Source organism: Cervus elaphus, chromosome X, assembly GCF_910594005.1.
Source record: "Cervus elaphus chromosome X, mCerEla1.1, whole genome shotgun sequence".
Taxonomy (NCBI): Eukaryota; Metazoa; Chordata; class Mammalia; order Artiodactyla; family Cervidae; genus Cervus; species Cervus elaphus.
The window spans coordinates 43,030,414-43,049,843 of NC_057848.1; the positions used below are offsets into that span (position 1 = coordinate 43,030,414).

Sequence of the window (19,430 nt, forward strand, 5' to 3'; positions counted from 1 at the left end):
TGGACTGCAAGGAGATCCAACCAGTCCATCCTAAAGGAGATCAGTCCTGGGTGATGACATTCAAGGACTCATGTTGCAGCTGAAACTCCAATACTTTGGCCACCTGATGCGAAGAGCTGACTCATTTGAAAAGACCCTGATGCTGGGAAAGATTGAGGGCGGGAGGAGAAGGGGATGACAGAGGATGAGATGGTTGGATGGCATCACCGACTCAATGGACATGGGTTTGGGTGGACTCCGGGAGTTGGTGATGGACAGCGAGGCCTGGAGTGCTACGGTTCATGGGGTTGCAGAGTTGGACACGACTGAGCGACTGAACTGAACGGAGCTGGGAAAGTGAAAAATATGCTGGTGTGAAGAATATAGAATATGCTGGTGTGAAGAGTGAAGAATATACCCAGGCTGGTGGGTAGAGGGGAAAAAAGGGAGAAGTGCCTTTTTCTGGCCTGATGAAGTCTCTTATGTTTCTTTTGAAGCAGCAGAATCTGTGTGCCAGAAGGACTCCTATTCCCCCATCTTCTCCCTAGAGAGAACAGTGAACAGAATTTGGAGCACGTGGGATGAATGCTTGGCTATCACCTTCCCACGAATCCTTGCAAGCAGCCTCCTAAGGGAAGATGGCCTTACGATTCCAGTGTTCAGCTTGAACTTGTCAGCATGAATGGAGCTCATCCCTGTCTGGAAACACACTGTTCTCACACTAGGGACTCACCCCAACCCATTGTGCATATGTATGTGGTCCCAAAGGGGCAGGGTGGGGATAAGAGTGGGGGTGATGAGAGAGATGGAGGAGAATATATGGGTCAGTGCAAACTCACCATGCGTGCTTGGGAAACTTCTGCAACATACACAGGACCTACTAGTAGTGATTCCAGGATGTCACCTCATGGAAGGAGGTCACCTTGTCATTCTGTTGAAATGGCATTTCCTTAACAATTTTCACACATAACCCACTGGCCCCATTTGATACACAGAGTCAAATATATTGAGAACATGTCTCTTTATTGCTAATACAAGAACAGAGGAGGTATGGGTGGCATGGGCAGCATGGGCAGCCCAGGTGTCAGTGGCACCAGAAGAACCCATCTCCAGTATGGCTCCAGAACCCGGACGAGATCTTAGGGCACATCCATCAGGAAGAAGTAAAGGCGCCTCATGGCAGCAGGTGTTGGAGCTTGAACCACGGCTGCTCTCTCATTTCTCCGATTCTTGGCTCGCCTATTCTTAAACCAAACCTACAATCAGAGGGGAGAAAAGATTGGTTTAGGGTATTGAACAGTTAATGTCATAATACAAAAAACACAGCTTGCAACTTTATATGACATTGAGATTTCCAAGGGCATTAGGAGATGCTATTTCCTTCTTACTAAGGTACCTCAGGAAAATTAAACCACCACCCCCCTCTTTTCAGCTCATTCTTAATGAGCTCTGCTGTGGGCCCAGTTCTGGCATAAGCTTATTATTTTTATCTCTCTCCATGAAATTTTCATATTCTAATTTTTTCCCAAGTATTGGATGCAGGTTTAGTTTATGAATCATTGTACTGGGTCCTTGCTATTGATAAAATGCCCAGTAACAGGATAAAGAATGGTCTCTATTCTGACAGCTGATCTTCAGCCATCTGGCTACCTCCTGCCCTGTCCTCACTAGGGAGAGGGTCATCTTTTTGGGGGTGGATTTAGGCATGGTAAGTAGTGGATCTGTTTAAGGTCATACTGAGGGGAACAGCTCCCTATTTGAAAAGCCTATCTTTGGTATGAAGTAAATAATTAATAGGAAGGAACTTGTTGGATTTTTAAACAGATGGATGTCTAAGAGGTCATTAGTCCTCTGAAAGGTCTTGAGAGTTAGAAAGGTGGTCTGGCAAAGGAGCCCAGGGTGGGTTGTGACTTGTGTCACCAGGAAATGAGAGTTGCTGAAGCTCTGGACACTGCCTTGATATTTTAGCCTGTAGTGTTAAGTTGAGATCAACTCAACCCAAGTTAACAAAGACCCTTGAAAACCTTAGGCCACCCAAGAGTGTAGGGGAAAGAGGCATACCATGGTCACCGTTGTCAATTCTGCATGTTCCAACCTACCCCACCCTACAAACCTTCCTGGGCTCGGGACCAAGGCAGCTCATTCTGCTCTGGCTAGAGTTCCAGGATCCTGGACTGGAGCCGCAGGTGTCCAGCATGGCAGGTTATCCTAGGCGCTGCAACTCAACCAGGAGGTCCCAATCCCATCCCTTATTCTTAAGGCAAGAAGGTGAAACAGGCATTTTTGGAAGATAGTGGACAACAATGAGAGCAAGGGATGATTAAATGGCTCCTCCCTAAATATCTGCCCATTATATATTAATATAGATTTTTTTATCAACATGGAACACTCTCTAAGCAAGCTATATTATTAATGTGAAGAACAGTGTGTGTATAGGATACTATCATTTATATTTTTTAAAGAATATACACATAATTGCCTTTATATGCATTGAATACTTCTGTTAAGATTTATACGAAACCACTTTGCTGTACACCTGAAACTAACACAACAATGTAAATCAACTCTACTCCAATAAAAACTAAAAAATAAGATTTATATGAAGCAAAGAATGGTTGCTTTGGGGAGGAGAACTACTGTTGGAGGGCTAGTTGAAAATTAAGTCTGTCTACTATTTTTGCAAACAAACCAACAAAACTGTCAGACTTCACTGTCTCTCAATGTCCTAGTTAATGGGGGTTGACACTGTATTTCAATCCTTTTGAAAGTTCCCAAACTGTAAAGTTTAAGTGACCCAAAGGGCCCTCTTTCCCTTCCTGAGACCTCATTTTCATTCTTCCCTCTTAGGATTTGCAGTCTCTCTGCTGCATGGATAGTCTAAACCAGGCTGGTGTAACAGGGCTCATTTTGAGCAGGGAGGGGCTCTAAATGTACCACCAGTGGTCAAATCTCTGTAAACAGAATCAAAGCCCAAAGCTGGTTGTGTCCTAGGCTCAAATTAGGTCTGTATTTCCAATACTGGTTTCACAAAATAGCTCTATTTGCAAGTGAAAGGTAGAAAATTGTGTATTACTGAAAATTCATGCTGTATGGTTTGGAAATAGATGAGAATATTAAGTTTTCCCCTGATTTGTTTGTCATATTGTTTGTCATATTCTCTTCAGAATACCACCAAAAGAGGACCATGTAAATCTGGTGAGGGAGAAAGCAAATCACTAAACTTTAAGTTTTTCTTTTCTTCTACAAATGCCTGGGCAACTTGAGAAAGTCTTCCTAACCTCCTTCTAACCTTTCCGACCTGAGCCAGGCCTGTGGGCCCAGGTTGGGGCATTAGGATGCCGATACTCAAGAGGCTGACTGTTGGGCTGCTTTTCAGACACCCCGCCACCAGCTCTGCAGCGCCGATCCCTGGCTCGCGCATGCGCTCTGTGGCAAAGCTAATCAACTCTCGTCCTGATTTTCTTTTCTTTTTGGGCAAATAAAGCTTTGATAAAAATTATGGTGTTTTTTGGTCACCTTTTGATCTCAAGACCTACAAATTAGTTATCACTGCCTGAGGGAATGAAAAGTGTTTGAAATTAATATAGCTAGGAATCTACCCTGACATGAGGGCCACCCACCCCTCACTAAACAAATTCCATAAAACTTGCCTCTTCAAAATAGTCCCACCAAGGAGAAGGCGAGTGTAGGATGACATGAGAGACTAGCATTGAAACATGTGTATTACCATATGCAAAATAGATGACCAGTGCAAGTTTGATGCATGAAGCAGGGCACTCAAAGCGCATGCTCTGGGACAATACAGAAGGCTGGGGGGGGGGTGGAGGTTCAGGATGGTGGGACACATGTACACCCATGGCTGATTCATGTCGATGTGTGGCAAAAACCACCACAATATTGTAAAGTAATTAGCCTCCAATTAAAATAAATTAATTAAAAAAATAGTCCTACCAAAATGGGAAAAACATCCTTAGATGTTAGAAATTCCTCAAGAGAATACTCACTTATACATTTAGTAGATTCATAATGTTGAATTTGTGTAGTATCTGTATTTCTTCTCTAACCTTTTCATACTTCTTGGGTCAATTAATATTAATTCAATATTATTCTTTTTGCTGTTTTATTCTTTAGACAAATTTCCAAAGTTTGCAAACTTTCCCCCCATTCTCATCTTAATGTGACTATTCTAGCAATGCTTTCAGATTGACACATCCAAGTATTCTAGAAAATTAAAATTTAGGGCTGCCACTCTATACTGCCATCCCAAACACTTAAAAACAAAAGAAGGAGGGCCAGTCAATTAGACTTTTAAACTATCTTCCCCTATCAGTCTCAGCATTTATTAGTCACTCACATAGTGTGTTCTGTGGATAATTACTCCCTCACCCTGATATTTATCAATTCACTCATTTAGCAAAGAGTTTATGCCTGCTTTTAAATAATTTAGTACAATTGAACCCTCTTACAACCTGCTCCTCTGTATATTAATTTGAATACTTCCAAAGTCAGTCTGAGCCCCAACATGACTCCACACAGAAGTGCTCCCTAGAGGATACCACTGTTAGGAGTTGAACCTTACTAAATATACACATATACATGTATATAGATATACATATCTATGTTTGTAAATATATATATATATTTAAATTTTATATACAGATTAGGGAAAGCATTTCGTTGTTTCTCTTCCTTTAGGAAATCATGTTCCCTCTGGTATCAGGAAATATGTATAATCTGGAGTTTGCTACCCACAAAGACTACTAAAATCAAGACTTATTTGCCGACATAAAAAAGACAACATGAGAGTATTGAGAGTATTCAGGACAAGGTGTTCAAATCCCCAAGTCAATTTTAGAAAAAGTTTTTTTCAGGCTTACTGACCTGCACTCTGGTGTCAGTCACACCCAAGCGTCTCGCAATCTCCCTTCTGAGGAGAGAAAAACACAAGTGTTTAGTATTTGAGTTATAGACAAAATGAAATATATAGATATGTTTTATGCTTGTTTTAAAATTTGTATTCTCCCAAGACCTCTCTGAAAGAATAGCAGTTATCAGGGACTGGGAGAAGGGGGGAATAGGCTGTTCCTATGTAATGGGTTCAGAGTTCCAGTTTTGCAAGAGGAAAAGCATTCTGGAGGTGGTTTCATGGTGATAGTTGCACAATAAGAATGTACTTATTTTAATATCATGGAAGTGTATGCTTAAAAATGGTAAAGGGGTTTCCTTCGTGGCTTAGTGGTAAAGACTCCGCCTGCCAATGCAGGAGAAATGGATTTGATCCCTGATCAGGGAAGATCCCACATGCTACGGAGCAACCAAGCTGGGCCACCACAACTACCGAGTCTGTGCTCTTAAAGCCTCGGAGCTGAAGGAACTGAAGCTCAGGTGCTGCAAGCTACTGAAGCCAGGGGGCGCCCTAGCCCACGCTCCGCCGTAAAAGAAGCCAGGGGGCGCCCTAGCGCATGCTCCGCAGTAAAAGAAGCCAGGGGGCGCCCTAGCCCACGCTCCGCACCACGGAAGTGAAAAAAGCCCGCGCAATGAAAAAACCTGCGCAACGAAAAAACCTGCGCAATGAAAAAACCTGCGCCACGAAAAAACCTGCGCCAACGAAAAGCCCGCGAACTGCAACTGGAGAGTAGTGCCCTCCCCCACCCCCCTGACTCCACCTTTAGAGAAAAGTCCTATGCAACTAAAACCAAGTTCAAAGATATATAAATGAAAATTTTTAAATGGTAAGATAGCAAATTTTATGTGTATTTTACTACAATAAAAATTCAGAAATAAATATATTAGTTTTATAAAGCATAAAATGGTTAAAAGATTTGAATAAGCACATTAGAAGACGTTCAACATCACTAATCAACAGGGAAATGCAGATCAACATCACAGTGAGATACCACTTCACATTCAATAAGACGGCTAATAATAAAAAAACAGAACTCCAATAAAAAAACAGCTCCAACATGGATGAATACTGAGGACATTATACTAGGTGAAATAAACCAATTACAACAAGACAAACATTGTACAACTCCACTTATATGAAGCACCCAGAGGAGTGAAATTCATATAAAGAGAAAGTAGAAAGAAACGTGGTCCTCAGGGGCTCGACGGGGTGGGGGAGGGGGGTGGTGGCTTGCCTTCCACATCCAGTTTTAGTTTTGCAAGTTAAAAAATTCTGCAGCTTGCTTGCCCAACGATATTAATATCCTTAACACTAATGAACTGGACACTTAAAATGTTAAAACAGTAAATCTTATGGCTACAGACATTTTTCCACAGTTTAAAAAACCACCACCACCACGGACCACTTTCCAAACCGAATCCACGTAACTAAGGCATTCCTACCCCCACCCCCATCCCGGGGTACAGGTTGATTTTGTGGCTTTGGAAGGGAAGGAACAGCCCCGACAGAGGGATAGAGGAGGCTGGAAATGAGCCCAAACCCACTGGGACCCAGCGCTCCCAGAGCCCGCCACGTACCTGGTGAGAAGGTCCGGGTACTCGGTCTCCTGGAAGAGCTCCTCCAGCTCCCGCAGCTGCATGGCCGTGAACTTCCTGTGCTGTCTACGACGGCGCGGCGGGCCCACCTGCTGCTGCGCCTGGACGACAGCCGCCGCTAAGCCTGGCTCCTCGGGTGGCCCCTCAGCTGGCTCCTCAGCTGGCTCCTCAGCAGGCTGCTGCTCCGGCTCCTGGCCACCATGGCGACCCTGGTGGTTCCAGACGGCTTCTTGGTTCCAGTAGCCTAGGCTGAGGAGGTTGACGTAATTCACGCCACCCACGAAGGCCAGACGACCTCCTTGGACCAAGTAGCCTTCTCTGCCTTCTGGCCCTTGATCCTGCTCAAATTCAGGTCTCACATCCAAAGTGCAAGCTCTCAGGCAGTAGGGCCCACACTGGTGGTCCCCGGCCAGAGACTCCATGGCTGGTGCGCCGTGGAAGCTCGCTGCCTCGAGGAACTCTGCTGAAGGCAGAGAGCCCGAGACTGGCGCTCGGGCTTGGGCGTGGTACAGTATATAACGGTTTGGGCTGGGTTCACCCCCCACTCCGCGCTCCACCTTGAACGATCGCTATTGGCTCTCTTTTGACCGGGAGTCACTGGGGGTGGGATTTGCTTAGGCGCGAAAGTGACTGGGGCGTGGCCCCCAAAATGGAGACACCCAGGGATAGCAGTGTGCTCGTGGGGGCATGGGTATTGTGGAATTGGGGCTTTGGTTTACAGTTCAGTTCACTACTCCCCACTTGCAGAGTGTCCACCCTGAGGAAGGGGCTATCCTGGGTAATGCAAGTTGATTTTGAGGGGAGGAGTAGGGGAAGGGTGGGAGTCATGAGATCTCACAGTAACGGCCGGAGCCCTTGTGGGAAAGTTTGCAGACTGTTACAGGGTCCAACCTTTCATATTTGGCAGCTTGCACATGCCACGGGCTAGTGATTAAGGTGAAACAATTAACTAGGGTACTGCTTGCTCTGAGCGTCTCCAGAGCACACCATGTTCCTGCCGTTGTTGCGAGCAAGATCTCGCAGCTGGACTGCAAAGGATTCTGGGACAGATAAGCTCTGCAAGAAACTCCCTACAGTTGAGAAAATTCAAGCACTCCAGGGTTTTAGCAATGTATGCACATCAGAGTGCAGGTGTGCACCACAGCCCCGGGCTTAGTGTATCCAAGAACGTTTGCCTTGCACGGGCTTAGAACAGCACAGTGCAGTACGCATCTGTTGCTGTGCTCCGGCTCAGCGGCTCTGGTGCAGGTCTTCTGCACAAATTCAATCTGTCCTGTGCTGAGCTCCTATTGTGAACCCAGGTGAATTTCCCCCTTCCCTCCTCCGTTTCACTAGGAATAGCATTCCAATCTCTTGCTTAGGACAAAATTACATTTTATTTATTGTCAAATAAAAGAGATCCAGGTCAGATTGAGAACTCTATGGTTCTCCTTCAAGTTGTGTTTTGTAGATGCCCTGGGAGCTGTTAATATCCTTAATATTCAAAATAGCTTCTCATAATGGGCCCTATGCTTAGTATCATATATGATTTATCTTCTTTTTACCGTCACAACCACCATTGTCTTCAGCATCCTTTTATGAACGAAATTTAATTGTTTTTGTGGGATCACAGGGCTTAAGCACCTCATTTACTGTGCCTGATAAATAAGTGGCCCCTGCCTCATGTTTCTGGAGGATGGCTAAGAAATCATCTAAAAGAGGGCGATTGAACAATTTACTTTAAAAAAGACGTCAAAGGATGGCAATCCTACAGCCTCCCTGACTTTAACCAAGATATTCCATCCTCAGACTAACTCTTGCTGGATTATGCAGGCCTCCTCATCTCTTGGCTAGATTCTCTGTGATGAATTTTTGGCCTTGGAGCAGTTATTACATGAGAGACCTACACAGATTCTCCTCATAGTTTGCATTAGACTAGCTAGGACATCTGTGACACTTCAGGGGGTGTGCATGCTAAGTCCCTTCAGTCATGTCTGACTCTTTGCCACCCTATGGACTGTAGCCCTGCCAGGGTCCTCTGTCCATGGGATTATCCAGGCAAGAATACTGGAGTGGGTTACCATGCCCTCCTCCAGGGCTGAAGGTGTCCTCCAGTGTTATCTAACCTCCAGTCACCCATGTATCCCAGATAACTATTGCCCTACAGTCATGGTAATATTTTTATTTAAAATTTTAAAGTTAAATTTAATATAATGTTAATTTTTAAATTAAAAATTAGAAATGGAGCTGCATTCTAAGCAAAGGTAGATGGGAATCATGATCTGATGGAACCAATTTATGAAAGCAACGGCTCTGGAGCCAGAATGACTGCATGCATCTAAACCCTAGCTTTGTTCATTCACAGGCAACCTGGCTAATCTGGTGAGCTGCTTATTCTTTGCCTTGGTTCAAGTATCTTTAAAACGAGGATAACAATTATAACTACCAAGTGAAACGAGGTGTTGTGAGGATCAATAGAGGTGGGAATAATAAAACTTCACGAATGACCACACATTTCCTACTTCAATCACTTTTATATTTTTTTAACGAGGGCCCCACATAGGAGGTTAGGCGAGGAAGCTAAGAGTCAGACAGGTGCATGCCTGGCCCACAACACATGGCAAGTCAGGCTTTGGCCCTGCTCTCCTGATTGCCTCCTTTACATTACTGGTGGTGTTTTTTTCTCCCCACAATGTGTATTTCTTCCTATTTTCTTTTCTTCCCCCCATCTCATTTTTTTTCCTCCTTCCTCTTTCTTAACTGAGGATAGAACCCAAGGATCACATTTAGCCCAGTGGGTGTCAGTCAGTTAATGGGGCAAGTGGTCAAGTCCTGGTGTGCTGATGCCCTGGATGCTGCAAAGGGCAGGGGCCTTTCTCTGCTCTGAATCACCATGAAAACTGCAGTCTCCAGCATTGTCTCTGGCGAGCCACTGACTCAACTGGTCTGCCTCTCTATTTATTTTTTATTTCTTAAAACACTATTTTATTTTTTTTTTAATATTTATTTATTTGGCTGCACTGGGTCTTAGTTGCCACATGCAGGATTCTCCATCTTCATTGCAGCATGCAGGATCTTTTAATTTCGGCATATAAACTCTTAGCTGCAGCATGTGGGATCTTTGATCATTTCCCCACTAGGGATCCGAACCTGAGCCTCCTGCCTTAGAAGCACAAAGTCTTAGCCACTGGACCACTGGGGAAGTCCCTGCTTCTCCATTTAATGTGCCAAAAACTTAAAAAAAAAAACCAAACAAATAACTAATATCTGTAAATATATGCAGAAAGTTTAAAAAAGAATAGAACAGCACTTCAGAGTACATACTGTCTTCCCCAAAATAAAGGGTATATAAGTTGTCCACCCTTAGAAAGTGTCTCCACGTCTACAGACTCTAGGGTTTTTCTTTGGGATTTGGCTTACTGGGGGCAGGGGTAGGGGAGACTGTGTAATTATGAATCTGTATTATGCAGAAAGAGGCCCACATAGACTAAGCTTCCTGATATCCTGAATCGTGAGTGGAGGCTTAAAGCCAGTATGCCCTCACTGTGAATCTCCCTACATTGCCCCTCTTCACCTTTTTTCTCCCTAGGGCCTAATCCTGTGCTCAAAGCCCTTTGCTTGTCTTAACAGCATTCCATTTTGCCAACAGAATGGGTCTCTCTTGCCTAGTCAAAGGTAATCAGTCTCAAACTAGCAGATTCTGCCCAGTGTTTATTTTCCCCTGAAGGTTCTTCTAACTTATTTAAAGGCTTCTATCACTACTTAATCAAAGATGAGGCTTTCAGAACATCAGAAGGCCTAGGCTAAGAATCAACCAGTTCTGAGTATTGGACAAGTCCCTTATTTTTCTGGACATTGAGCCAGATCAGATGTTTACAAAAGATTAGTTCTTAGGAATTGTCCAGGTGGACTTGAAATTCCACAATTCTATCCATCTAGGATCACAGCAAACTATTTCCTTTTCTATAATCCTATTAACACTGTCCCACATACACCACTAAAATACCTTTTGTCCAAAGTGATAAATCTTTGAAAATGGGCACAAAATGGGCACACTAACCTTGGGTAGTGCTTACTATGCACAAGGCATTGTTCTAAGTGCTTTCCAAATATTAGCTCATTTTTCCTCATTACAGTATTAATTGGGAAGGACCCCATGTAAGCATTCTTGGGGATACTAAGCACCAGGCAGGGGTTTACAGTTGTACTCTGACATGGATTCATCACCAAAACTCTGGGCACTTGGACTTTCTCAAGGGGTGCATTTGGTTTCTGGCAGAGTACATCTGAACACCCAGAGTGCTGGACAAACCCCACCCCAAGATCCTGCTCTCAAAGCTCCAGGTAGCATGAGGGCTTTGATTTCAGCATCACTGCAAATACTCAAAGCAAGCAGGCTCCAACAAATCATTTCTATTTAGTTACTATCTCTTTTAGGATTACTAGGGCTTCCCTGGTGGCTCAGGCAGTAAAGAATCTGCCTATAATGCAGGAGACCTGGGTTTGATCCCTGGGTTGGGAAGATCCCCCTGGAGAAGGGAACGACAACCCACTCCAGTATTCTTGCCTGGAAAATCCAATGGACAGAGGATCCTAGTGGGCTACAGTCCATGTGGTCACAAAGAGTCAGACACGACTGAGCGACTAACACTTTCACCTTTCTTTAGGATTACTGGCTGTAAGGTATGGAGAGCTGGGTTGAAAGTCACCTCCAAACTTCTCCAAGACTAGAATGAAATCTCCCCCTCTTTCCTCTGTGTGCCCAAATCAGCTTGTAAAATCAAGTAGACCCCCTTCTTCTGGGCAGAGACCCCACCAAGTCTGAGCTCCAATATTCATTCAGAGCCCCATTCAGTGCACATGCACACACTGCCCCACACACCCTTCTACTTTCTAAACTCAGGACTTCTGGATCAGAAACCTTCTGATGGCTTTGTAAAATTTTGTGCATATGTGCTCAGTTATGTCTGACTCTTTGTGACCCCTATGAACTGTATGTAGCCTGCAAGTTTCCTCCGTCCATGGGATTCTCCAGGCAAGAATACTGGAGCCATTTTCCTCCTCCAGGGGATCTTCCCGACCCACAGATGGAACCCACGTCTCCTGCATTGGCAGCAGGACTCTTTACCACTGAGCCACCTGGGAAGCCTGATATATATATGTGTGTGTATATATATATACACACACATAGTGCATTGATAAGATATGTTATAAAGAGAATGTTGTTAATAAATCTTGTCAGTCTCAAAAATTTTTAAATTATATTTTATAAATATATATAAATAATGTATAAAATATTTATAAAATGAAATTATATCAATATACCATATTTTATATCTATATTTTAATTTATATAGATATTGAAAACATATATATTTAAATAGTTTGATAATTATATAACTATGGTAAAGAATCCACCTGCAATGCAGGAGACCTGGGTTTGATCCCTGTGTGGGGAAGATCTCCTGGGGAAGGGAATGTAACCCACTCCAGTATTCTTGCCTGGGAAATCCTATGGACAGAGGAGCCTGGCGGGATACAGTCCATGGGGCCGCAAAGAGTCAGACACAACTGACAGACTGCATAACAACAACAACACTAAGTTGTTGATAAGTTATAAAATAATGTTTGGGTGTAATAGAGAGTGGCTGAGTGCTGCTCCTAGCATGTGTCCCATACTGTGGGGCTTCCTCGGTGGCTCAGACAGTAAAGAATCTGCCTGCAATGCCAGAGGCCTCGGTTTGATCCCTGGGTGGGGAAGATCCCCCTGGAGAAGGGAATGGCAACCCACTCTAGTATTCTAGGCTGGAAAATTCCATGGACGGAGGAGCCTGGAGGGCTACAGTCCATGGGGTCACAAAGAGTCAGACATGACTGAGTGACTTTCACTTAAATATTTATATATGAATTATATTTATATTATATAAAATAAAATTCTTTTTAAAAAACGTTTACATCATTTAATGTCGGCTAATTGCTGTAACAGACCTCAAAATTTATAAGATGCAAATAAGAGAGAAGTTTACTTTTTGCTTATGTAACAATACTAGTCTGTGAACAGGTGAGCATGGTGTAAAATAATATAAAATTCTTTAGAATATATAAGCCTGAGGCTGAACCTGAGGTCGACACTCTGCCTACTGAGACCAAACACCCCAAGAGACCCCCCCCACTTGGCTTCTGCTTACACCTCTGGAGTGACCAGGCACTGCCTGAGGACTCAGCACGGAGTCTCCATCCACAGCCCTGAGCACAGGGGACTCCCAGCCAGTGCAGCCGAGATGAAACCGGATGCGCGTCCCGGAGCTCTGGGAAGAAGTGCACGGTCAGTGCCTGGACGGTGACCGGCGCTTTTCAGAACTCCAGGGAACGACTTTTCCCTAGGGCAGGGAGGGGACAGGACGCAGAGCTCCTGCCTCTGCTGCTCTCAGCTCAGGGCTCGCATGCCTGCTCCTGCCCTTGAACCCTAGCATCCAGTGCCCTGATCTAGGTGCCTTTCCTCCTTTCCGGATACAATTCCTCCTGTAATCCAGTGATCTGCAGGAAAGACGAGACGGCAGAAATACAGTCGGAATCTAAGAGCAGCCGCAACGGCCTCAAACGGCGCAGGAGCTCCTGGCCCCACGGACAAGGAGCACCCTGAGGGCGCTGGGCTGAAGCCCCCGGAGCCTGGGAACAGGCAGCAGTCCCTCTACTGCGCCACTCACGTTCCGTTGCCAACAACAGGAGCGGAAGAGCGTTTTACAACCCGCTTGGACAAGTTCCAAAGTAAGTGGTCCACTCTGACGGCGCCCACCTTCCGGGGAGCACTGGCAGGGCCCAAGACTCATTCTTTCTCCTAGAGCTTCTTTCGTCCTTTTCTGAGCCAAAGGCCAACTAGGGGGTCTTAAGGCCACTGATAAGAAGTGCGTATTTGGTTAATTTTTGGGCCGCACCGCCCAGCTTGTGGGATCTTAGTTCCCCCACCAGGGACTGAACCTAGGCCCTCTGCAATGAGAATGTGAAATCCTAACCGCCAGGGAATTCCCAAGAAATACTTTAAAGAGAATGTCTTTATTTTTATTTATTTATTTATTTTTCCATTTATTTTTATTCGTTGGAGGCTAATTACTTTACAATATTGTAGTGGTTTTTGCCATACATTAACATGAATCAGCCAAGGATTTACATGTGTTCCCCATCCCGATCCCCCCTCCCACCTCCCTCTCCATCCCATCCCTCTGGGTCTTCCCAGTGCACCAGCCCTGAGCACTTGTCTCATGCATCCAACCTGGGCTGGTGATCTGTTTCATCATAGATAATATACATGTTTTGATGCTATTCTCTCAGAACATCCCACCCTTGCCTTCTCCCACAGAGTCCAAAAGTCTGTTCTGTACATCTGTGTCTCTTTTTCTGTTTTGCATATAGGGTTATCATTACCATCTTTTAAAATTCCATATATATGTGTTAGTATACTGTATTGGTGTTTATCTTTCTGGCTTACTTCACTCTGTATAATAGGCTCCAGTTTCATCCATCTCATTAGAACTGATTCAAATGAATTCTTTTTAATGGCTGAGTAATATTCCATGGTGTATATGTACCACAGCTTCCTTATCCATTCATCTGCTGATGGGCATCTAGGTTGCTTCCATGTCCTGGCTATTATAAACAGTGTTGTGATTAACATTGGGGTACATGTGTCTCTTTCAGATCTGGTTTCCTCGGTGTGTATGCCCAGCAGTGGGATTGCTGGGTCATATGGCAGTTCTATTTCCAGTTTTTTAAGGAATCTCCACACTGTTTTCCATAGTGGCTGTATTAGCTTGCATTCCCACCAACAGTGTAGGAGGGTTCCCTTTTCTCCACACCCTCTCCAGCATTTATTGCTTGTGGACTTTTGGATAGCAGCCATTCTAACTGGCGTGTAATGGTACCTCATTGAGGTTTTGATTTGCATTTCTCTGATAATGAGCGATGTTGAGCATCTTTTCATGTGTTTGTTAGCCATCTGTATGTCTTCTTTGGAGAAACATGTGTTTAGTTCTTTGGCCCATTTTTGATTGGGTCATTTATTTTTCTGGGATTGAGCTGCAGGAAGAGAATGTCTTTAATAAATCTTGTCAGCCTCAAAAGAATTTTAAAATATTTTAAATAAATTATATAAATTTTATATAAAAAATTGTCCTTGGGCACTAGAGTGGAGGCAATTCTTCCTGGCACCAGGGTAGATATTTTCACACAGCATTAAAATGAATCAAGTGGCCACACTTTGGCTTGATGCTAAATTTTTGTAAACAGTGTCTGATTCAAACCAAGGTGGTGATCAGGGTGAGGAGAGTAAGGTGTGGCCAGTTGTCAAGTGAAGGGTCAGATCCTGTCCTGGTTTAAAATTTTGATAATTTGTTCATAATAATTAATTTTGATTTTTAAAAAATTGCAAAAGTATTTTTCCCAGCAGATATCATTGTCCTCATTTTCTTTATTTTTTGAAAAATTTTTATTGAAGTATAGTTGATTTACAATGCTGTGATACAACAAACAAAAATATCATTTATCTGGAATCCTGAGTTTTGGGGTCCCTGAAATTTATTTATTTATGTGGGATCTTTAGTTCCCTGACCAGTAATCAGACCCATGCCCCTTGCAGTGGAAGCGTGGAATCCTAACCACTGGACTTCCAGGGAAATTTAATGTGGAGAGAAAAACATTACTAAAGCAAGGCCACAATCTGGATATTACAGAACAATGTAGTAGGGGTGAAGAGTTGTGGGATAGATATTTGAAAGTAAGCATGAGGATTTCCCTGGGGGTCTGGTGGTTAAGACTCTGTGCTTCTACTGCAGGGGGCCAGCCGGGTTCAATCCCTGGTCTGGGAACTAAGATCCTGCTTTGCTCTCCACCGCCCAAAAAGCAAGCATGAATGGAACATGGTGTATTTCATTTCATCTACAACTTCAAACACTGGATATTTGTGGTTTTCTTCCCTCAGAAAGGAATTTGCAAGATGCATGTGTGTGCGTGAAGCCAGGATATAGGTCAGTAAGCTTGAAAAAATTGTTGAGGCAGCCATTCTAAAACCTGCTTCTGGACTTGCACATCTTTGTCCTAGACATTCTGAAATTGTGTGTTTTTGCTACCTTTTCCATGTTTGGAGAATAAGTTTCGAACTTTGGGTCTTTGTGAGTGGGAAGTGGTATATGTAAACTCCAGCTTCTGGAAATTTCCTATTGCCACAGGGAACATGATTTTCTAAAGGAAAAAAAATAGAACTGAATCACTTCTTCTAGTCTATGTATACAATTAAATATATATATATATATATGGATAATTTATAAGTAACATATAAATGTCTCATACATATATAATATAAATAAATATGTGCATAGGTATATGTATGCATATATATGAGGGAGAACTTCTGTGTGGAGACTATAAGATAGGAGTAATAGTGATATCTTTGTCATAGAATTGAAGAGAGGAATAAATGACATAATGTACACAAGTACATGGCACAATGTCTAGCCACAGAAGAAGCCCTTGAAAATGTTCACTACTGTTACTCTGCAATATATCCTCATCCCCTCGGTGTATTACCTGTGGAATATGTGGCATAATGGAAAAAGGCCCAATTAGGAATCACACATTCTGGTTCTTTCAGAGACACACACTGAAATATTTACAGATGAGATGATGTGATGTCTAGATTTGCCTTTAAATAATTCCAGGGCAGATGCAAGTGTGTTGGAACATTGATTAAGGTGTTGATGAAACAATACTGGCTATGAATAATTGTTGACGCCAAGTGATGAGTACTTGGGATTCATCCTAAGATTGTTTCTGCTTTTACATATGTTTGACATTTTGCATAATAAAAAAACATGTTTTTAAATAATCAGAGTTACAAACTCAAATGCTGACAAAGCCAGGCCGGTAATATTAATATAACAGCAAGAAGCATGGTGACTGGCAAATTGGAGAACACTGTTTTCCAGTGCAGTGTTGCTGGGCAGGAATGTTGGGCCAGGACTGCGGTATTTTCCAGTTTTTCAAGATTGGCCCCACATTTTAAAAATTTTAATAGTTTTTTTTTTTTCAATTTTTTGGCCAAGCCACATGGCATGTGGGCTCTTACCTCCCTGACCAGGGATCGAACTCAAGCCCTCTGCATTAGAAGAGCAGAGTCTCAACCATTGGACCACCAGAGTTGTCCCTCAAAATGTTTATATGAATCCTTCCATTTTTAAAATGTTGGCAACTAACTGAAATATATTTTCTTGAAAAGTGTGCTGAATATCTAAAACAGGTCTGCAGAATAGACTTGGGCTGCAGTTGCCAATTTGCCACCTTTGCCTGAGAAGCTAACATTAAAACAATTTCCATTTTTCTGCAACAGAAGAATATAACTGAAAACACACCTAAAGCTAACAATCATAGGATGCCACTGTTCGGCCCTGTTATTTCTCATTGTAAGTCCTGCTCCCAGACTTGCTTTGCTCTCTCCTCTCTACCCCTGCCTGGGAGTTTCTCTAAGTTGATCCTTCACTCTGCTTACCTAGTTCTCATCTCAGATTTCTGACCAGTGAGGACTAAGACATCATGAGTGGCCAGGACAGGAAGTCTCATGGTAATGAACCAGGTCCCACTGAAACATTATGCCTCAGGGACAAGGTAACAACAGGCTGGAGAAGAAAAAGGGAATTTTATGAATCCCTTTTGGTCCCTCATGTGGTCAAGAACATTTTCTTGAAGTTCAGTAATTCTTTCCATCTCCTTTGCTTCTTTTTCTTCTGTTAAATGAAGTAGAATTTAAATAGAATACTCTTTATTTTGTATGTGGTATAATCCCAGTCTTAATAGATTCTCCTGCAGCATACACACCCCCCTTCACCCTTTCTTCTTCATCCTTGAACAATGGGAAATAAACTTGCATTGGCAGATAAAATGCAGAACCCTGGCTTATATTTAAATTTTAAATAAATAACAAACAATATTTTAGTATGTCTCCTATATTGCATGGGAAATTCTTATCCAGAAATATATTTGTTGTTTATCAGTAATTAAAACATAACTCAGCCTCCTGTATTATGTAAATATATTGAAATTTATCCTATACTTAAAAAATGATTTTTATGTATTTATTTATTGATTGCCTTGGGTCTTTGTTGCTGCCTGAAAGGCTTTCTCTAGTTGTGGTGAGTGGGGGCTACTGTTTGTTGTGGTGCTCAGGCTTCTCACTGTAGTGGTTTCTCCTGTTGTGGAGCATGGACTCTAGGTGCACAGGCTTCAGTGGTTGTAGCACTCAGGCCCAGTAGTTGTGGCTCTCGGACCCTAGAGCATTAGGGCTTCAGTAGTTGTCACACACGGGCTTAGTTGCCCTGCGGCATGTAGAATCCTCTCAGATCAGAGATTGAACCCACATCCCATGCATTGGCAGGCAGATTCTTATCCACTGTACCACCAGGGTTATCCCCTGTATTCTCTTTTTTGAAAAATAATTATTTTTGGTTGTGCAGGGTCTTCGTCACTGCAGTGAGCCGGGATTAGTCTCTAGTTGCAGTGTGCACTTCTCATTGCAGTGTCTTCTCTTGTGGAGCACAGGCTCTAGGGCTCATGGGCTTCAGTAGTTGTGGCACATGGGTTCAGTTGCCCTGAGGCATGTGGGATCTTCCCAGGCCAGAGATCGATCTGGTGTCCCTTGCACTGCAAGGTGCATTCTTTTTTTTTTTTTTTTTTCACAGAGCACAGAAAACTTTATTCATCCACACTGCCCCGGAGAAGGGCAGGCTCACTTCAATATGGTAATCCTCTTGGGCTTCCGCAAGCTCCCGCTCGATGCGCTTCTGCTCATCCTGCTTCTTCTTCTCCTCGGCTGCGAGCCTTCTCTCCTCTTCTGCCCGGGGTTTCAGGTAATTGTAGCGCTTGGCGCCGTAGGCCATGCCGAGGAACAGGGCGGAGTAACGGCCGAGCTTGATGAGTGGAGAGACCTACACCGGCGGAACCATCTTGTCCGTGACCCTCGCAAGGTGGAGTCTTAACCACTGGATCAGCAAGAAAGCCCTACCCTGTATTCTCCCCGCCCCCCCCCCCCCCAGTTTTTTTTATTTATTTATTTACTTTACAATATTGTATTGGTTTTGCCATACATTGACATGAATCTGCCATGGGTGTACATGTGTTCCCCATCCTGAACCCCCCTCCCACCTCCCTCCCCATCCCATCCCTCTGGGTCATCCCAGTGCGCCAGGCCCGAGCACCCTGTATCATGCATCCAACCTGGACTAGCAATTCGTTTCAAATATGATAATTTACATGTTTCAATGCCATTCTCCCATATCATCCCGCCCTTGCCTTCTCCCAGAGAGTCCAAAAAGACTGTTCTATACATATGTGTCTCTTTTGCTGTCTCACATACAGGGTTATCGTGACCATCTTTCTAAATTCCATATATATGCGTTAGTATGCTGTATTGGTGTTTTTCTTTCTGACTTACTTCACTCTGTATAATGGGCTCCAGTGTCATCCACCTCATTAGAACTGATTCAAATGTATTCTTTTTAATGGCTGAGTAATATTCCATTGTGTATGTGTACCACAGCTTTCTTTTTTTTTTTTTAAGAAAGCACTTTTATTTTACAAACTAAATATTCAGCTAAGATTTTCACTGGTTTTTCCTTAAAGTTCTGTGATATCTGCTTGAAAGTTGCTGCCTACACAGTCTCTCCGTCCTCTATATCTAAGGATTATTTTCTTTTTCTCTATTTTTATTTTTTATTTATTTTTATTAGTTGGAGGTTAATTAATTTACAATATTGTAATGGTTTTTGCCATACATTGACATGAAGCAGCCATGGATTTACATGGGTTTCACATCCTGATCGCCCCTCCTGCCTTCCTCCCCATCCCATCCCTCTGGGTCTCCCAGTGAACCAGCCCTGAGCACTTGTCTCATGCATCCAACCTGGACTGGTGATCTGTTTCACCCTTGA

At 43.3% G+C, this 19,430-nt stretch overlaps 1 protein-coding gene and 1 pseudogene across 1 annotated transcript; both read right to left on the minus strand.

The window, feature by feature from the left end:
- Positions 1 to 983: 983 nt before the first annotated feature.
- On the minus strand, positions 984 to 7,167 carry LOC122690666 (rhox homeobox family member 1-like). The gene is made up of 3 exons (XM_043897560.1): positions 6,463 to 7,167; positions 4,861 to 4,906; positions 984 to 1,235 (listed from the first exon to the last, which is right to left on the minus strand). The coding sequence occupies exons 1-3, from the start codon at positions 6,900 to 6,902 to the stop codon at positions 1,119 to 1,121; spliced, it is 603 nt and encodes a 200-aa protein (XP_043753495.1). The 5' UTR covers positions 6,903 to 7,167; the 3' UTR covers positions 984 to 1,118.
- A 10,992-nt stretch (positions 7,168 to 18,159) lies between these two features.
- Positions 18,160 to 18,446, minus strand: LOC122690208 (annotated as a pseudogene).
- Between the last annotated feature and the right edge of the window lie 984 nt (positions 18,447 to 19,430).

Coding starts and splice junctions, on each gene's coding strand:
- LOC122690666 (XM_043897560.1), bottom strand. CDS start 6,902: ATGGAGTCTCTGGCCGGGGACCACCAGTGTGGGCCCTACTGCCTGAGA. Junction 4,907..6,462: donor TACCCGGACCTTCTCACCAG/GTACGTGGCGGG, acceptor TTCTCTCCTCAG/AAGGGAGATTGCGAGACGCT. Junction 1,236..4,860: donor TGACTGACACCAGAGTGCAG/GTCAGTAAGCCT, acceptor CTCTGATTGTAG/GTTTGGTTTAAGAATAGGCG.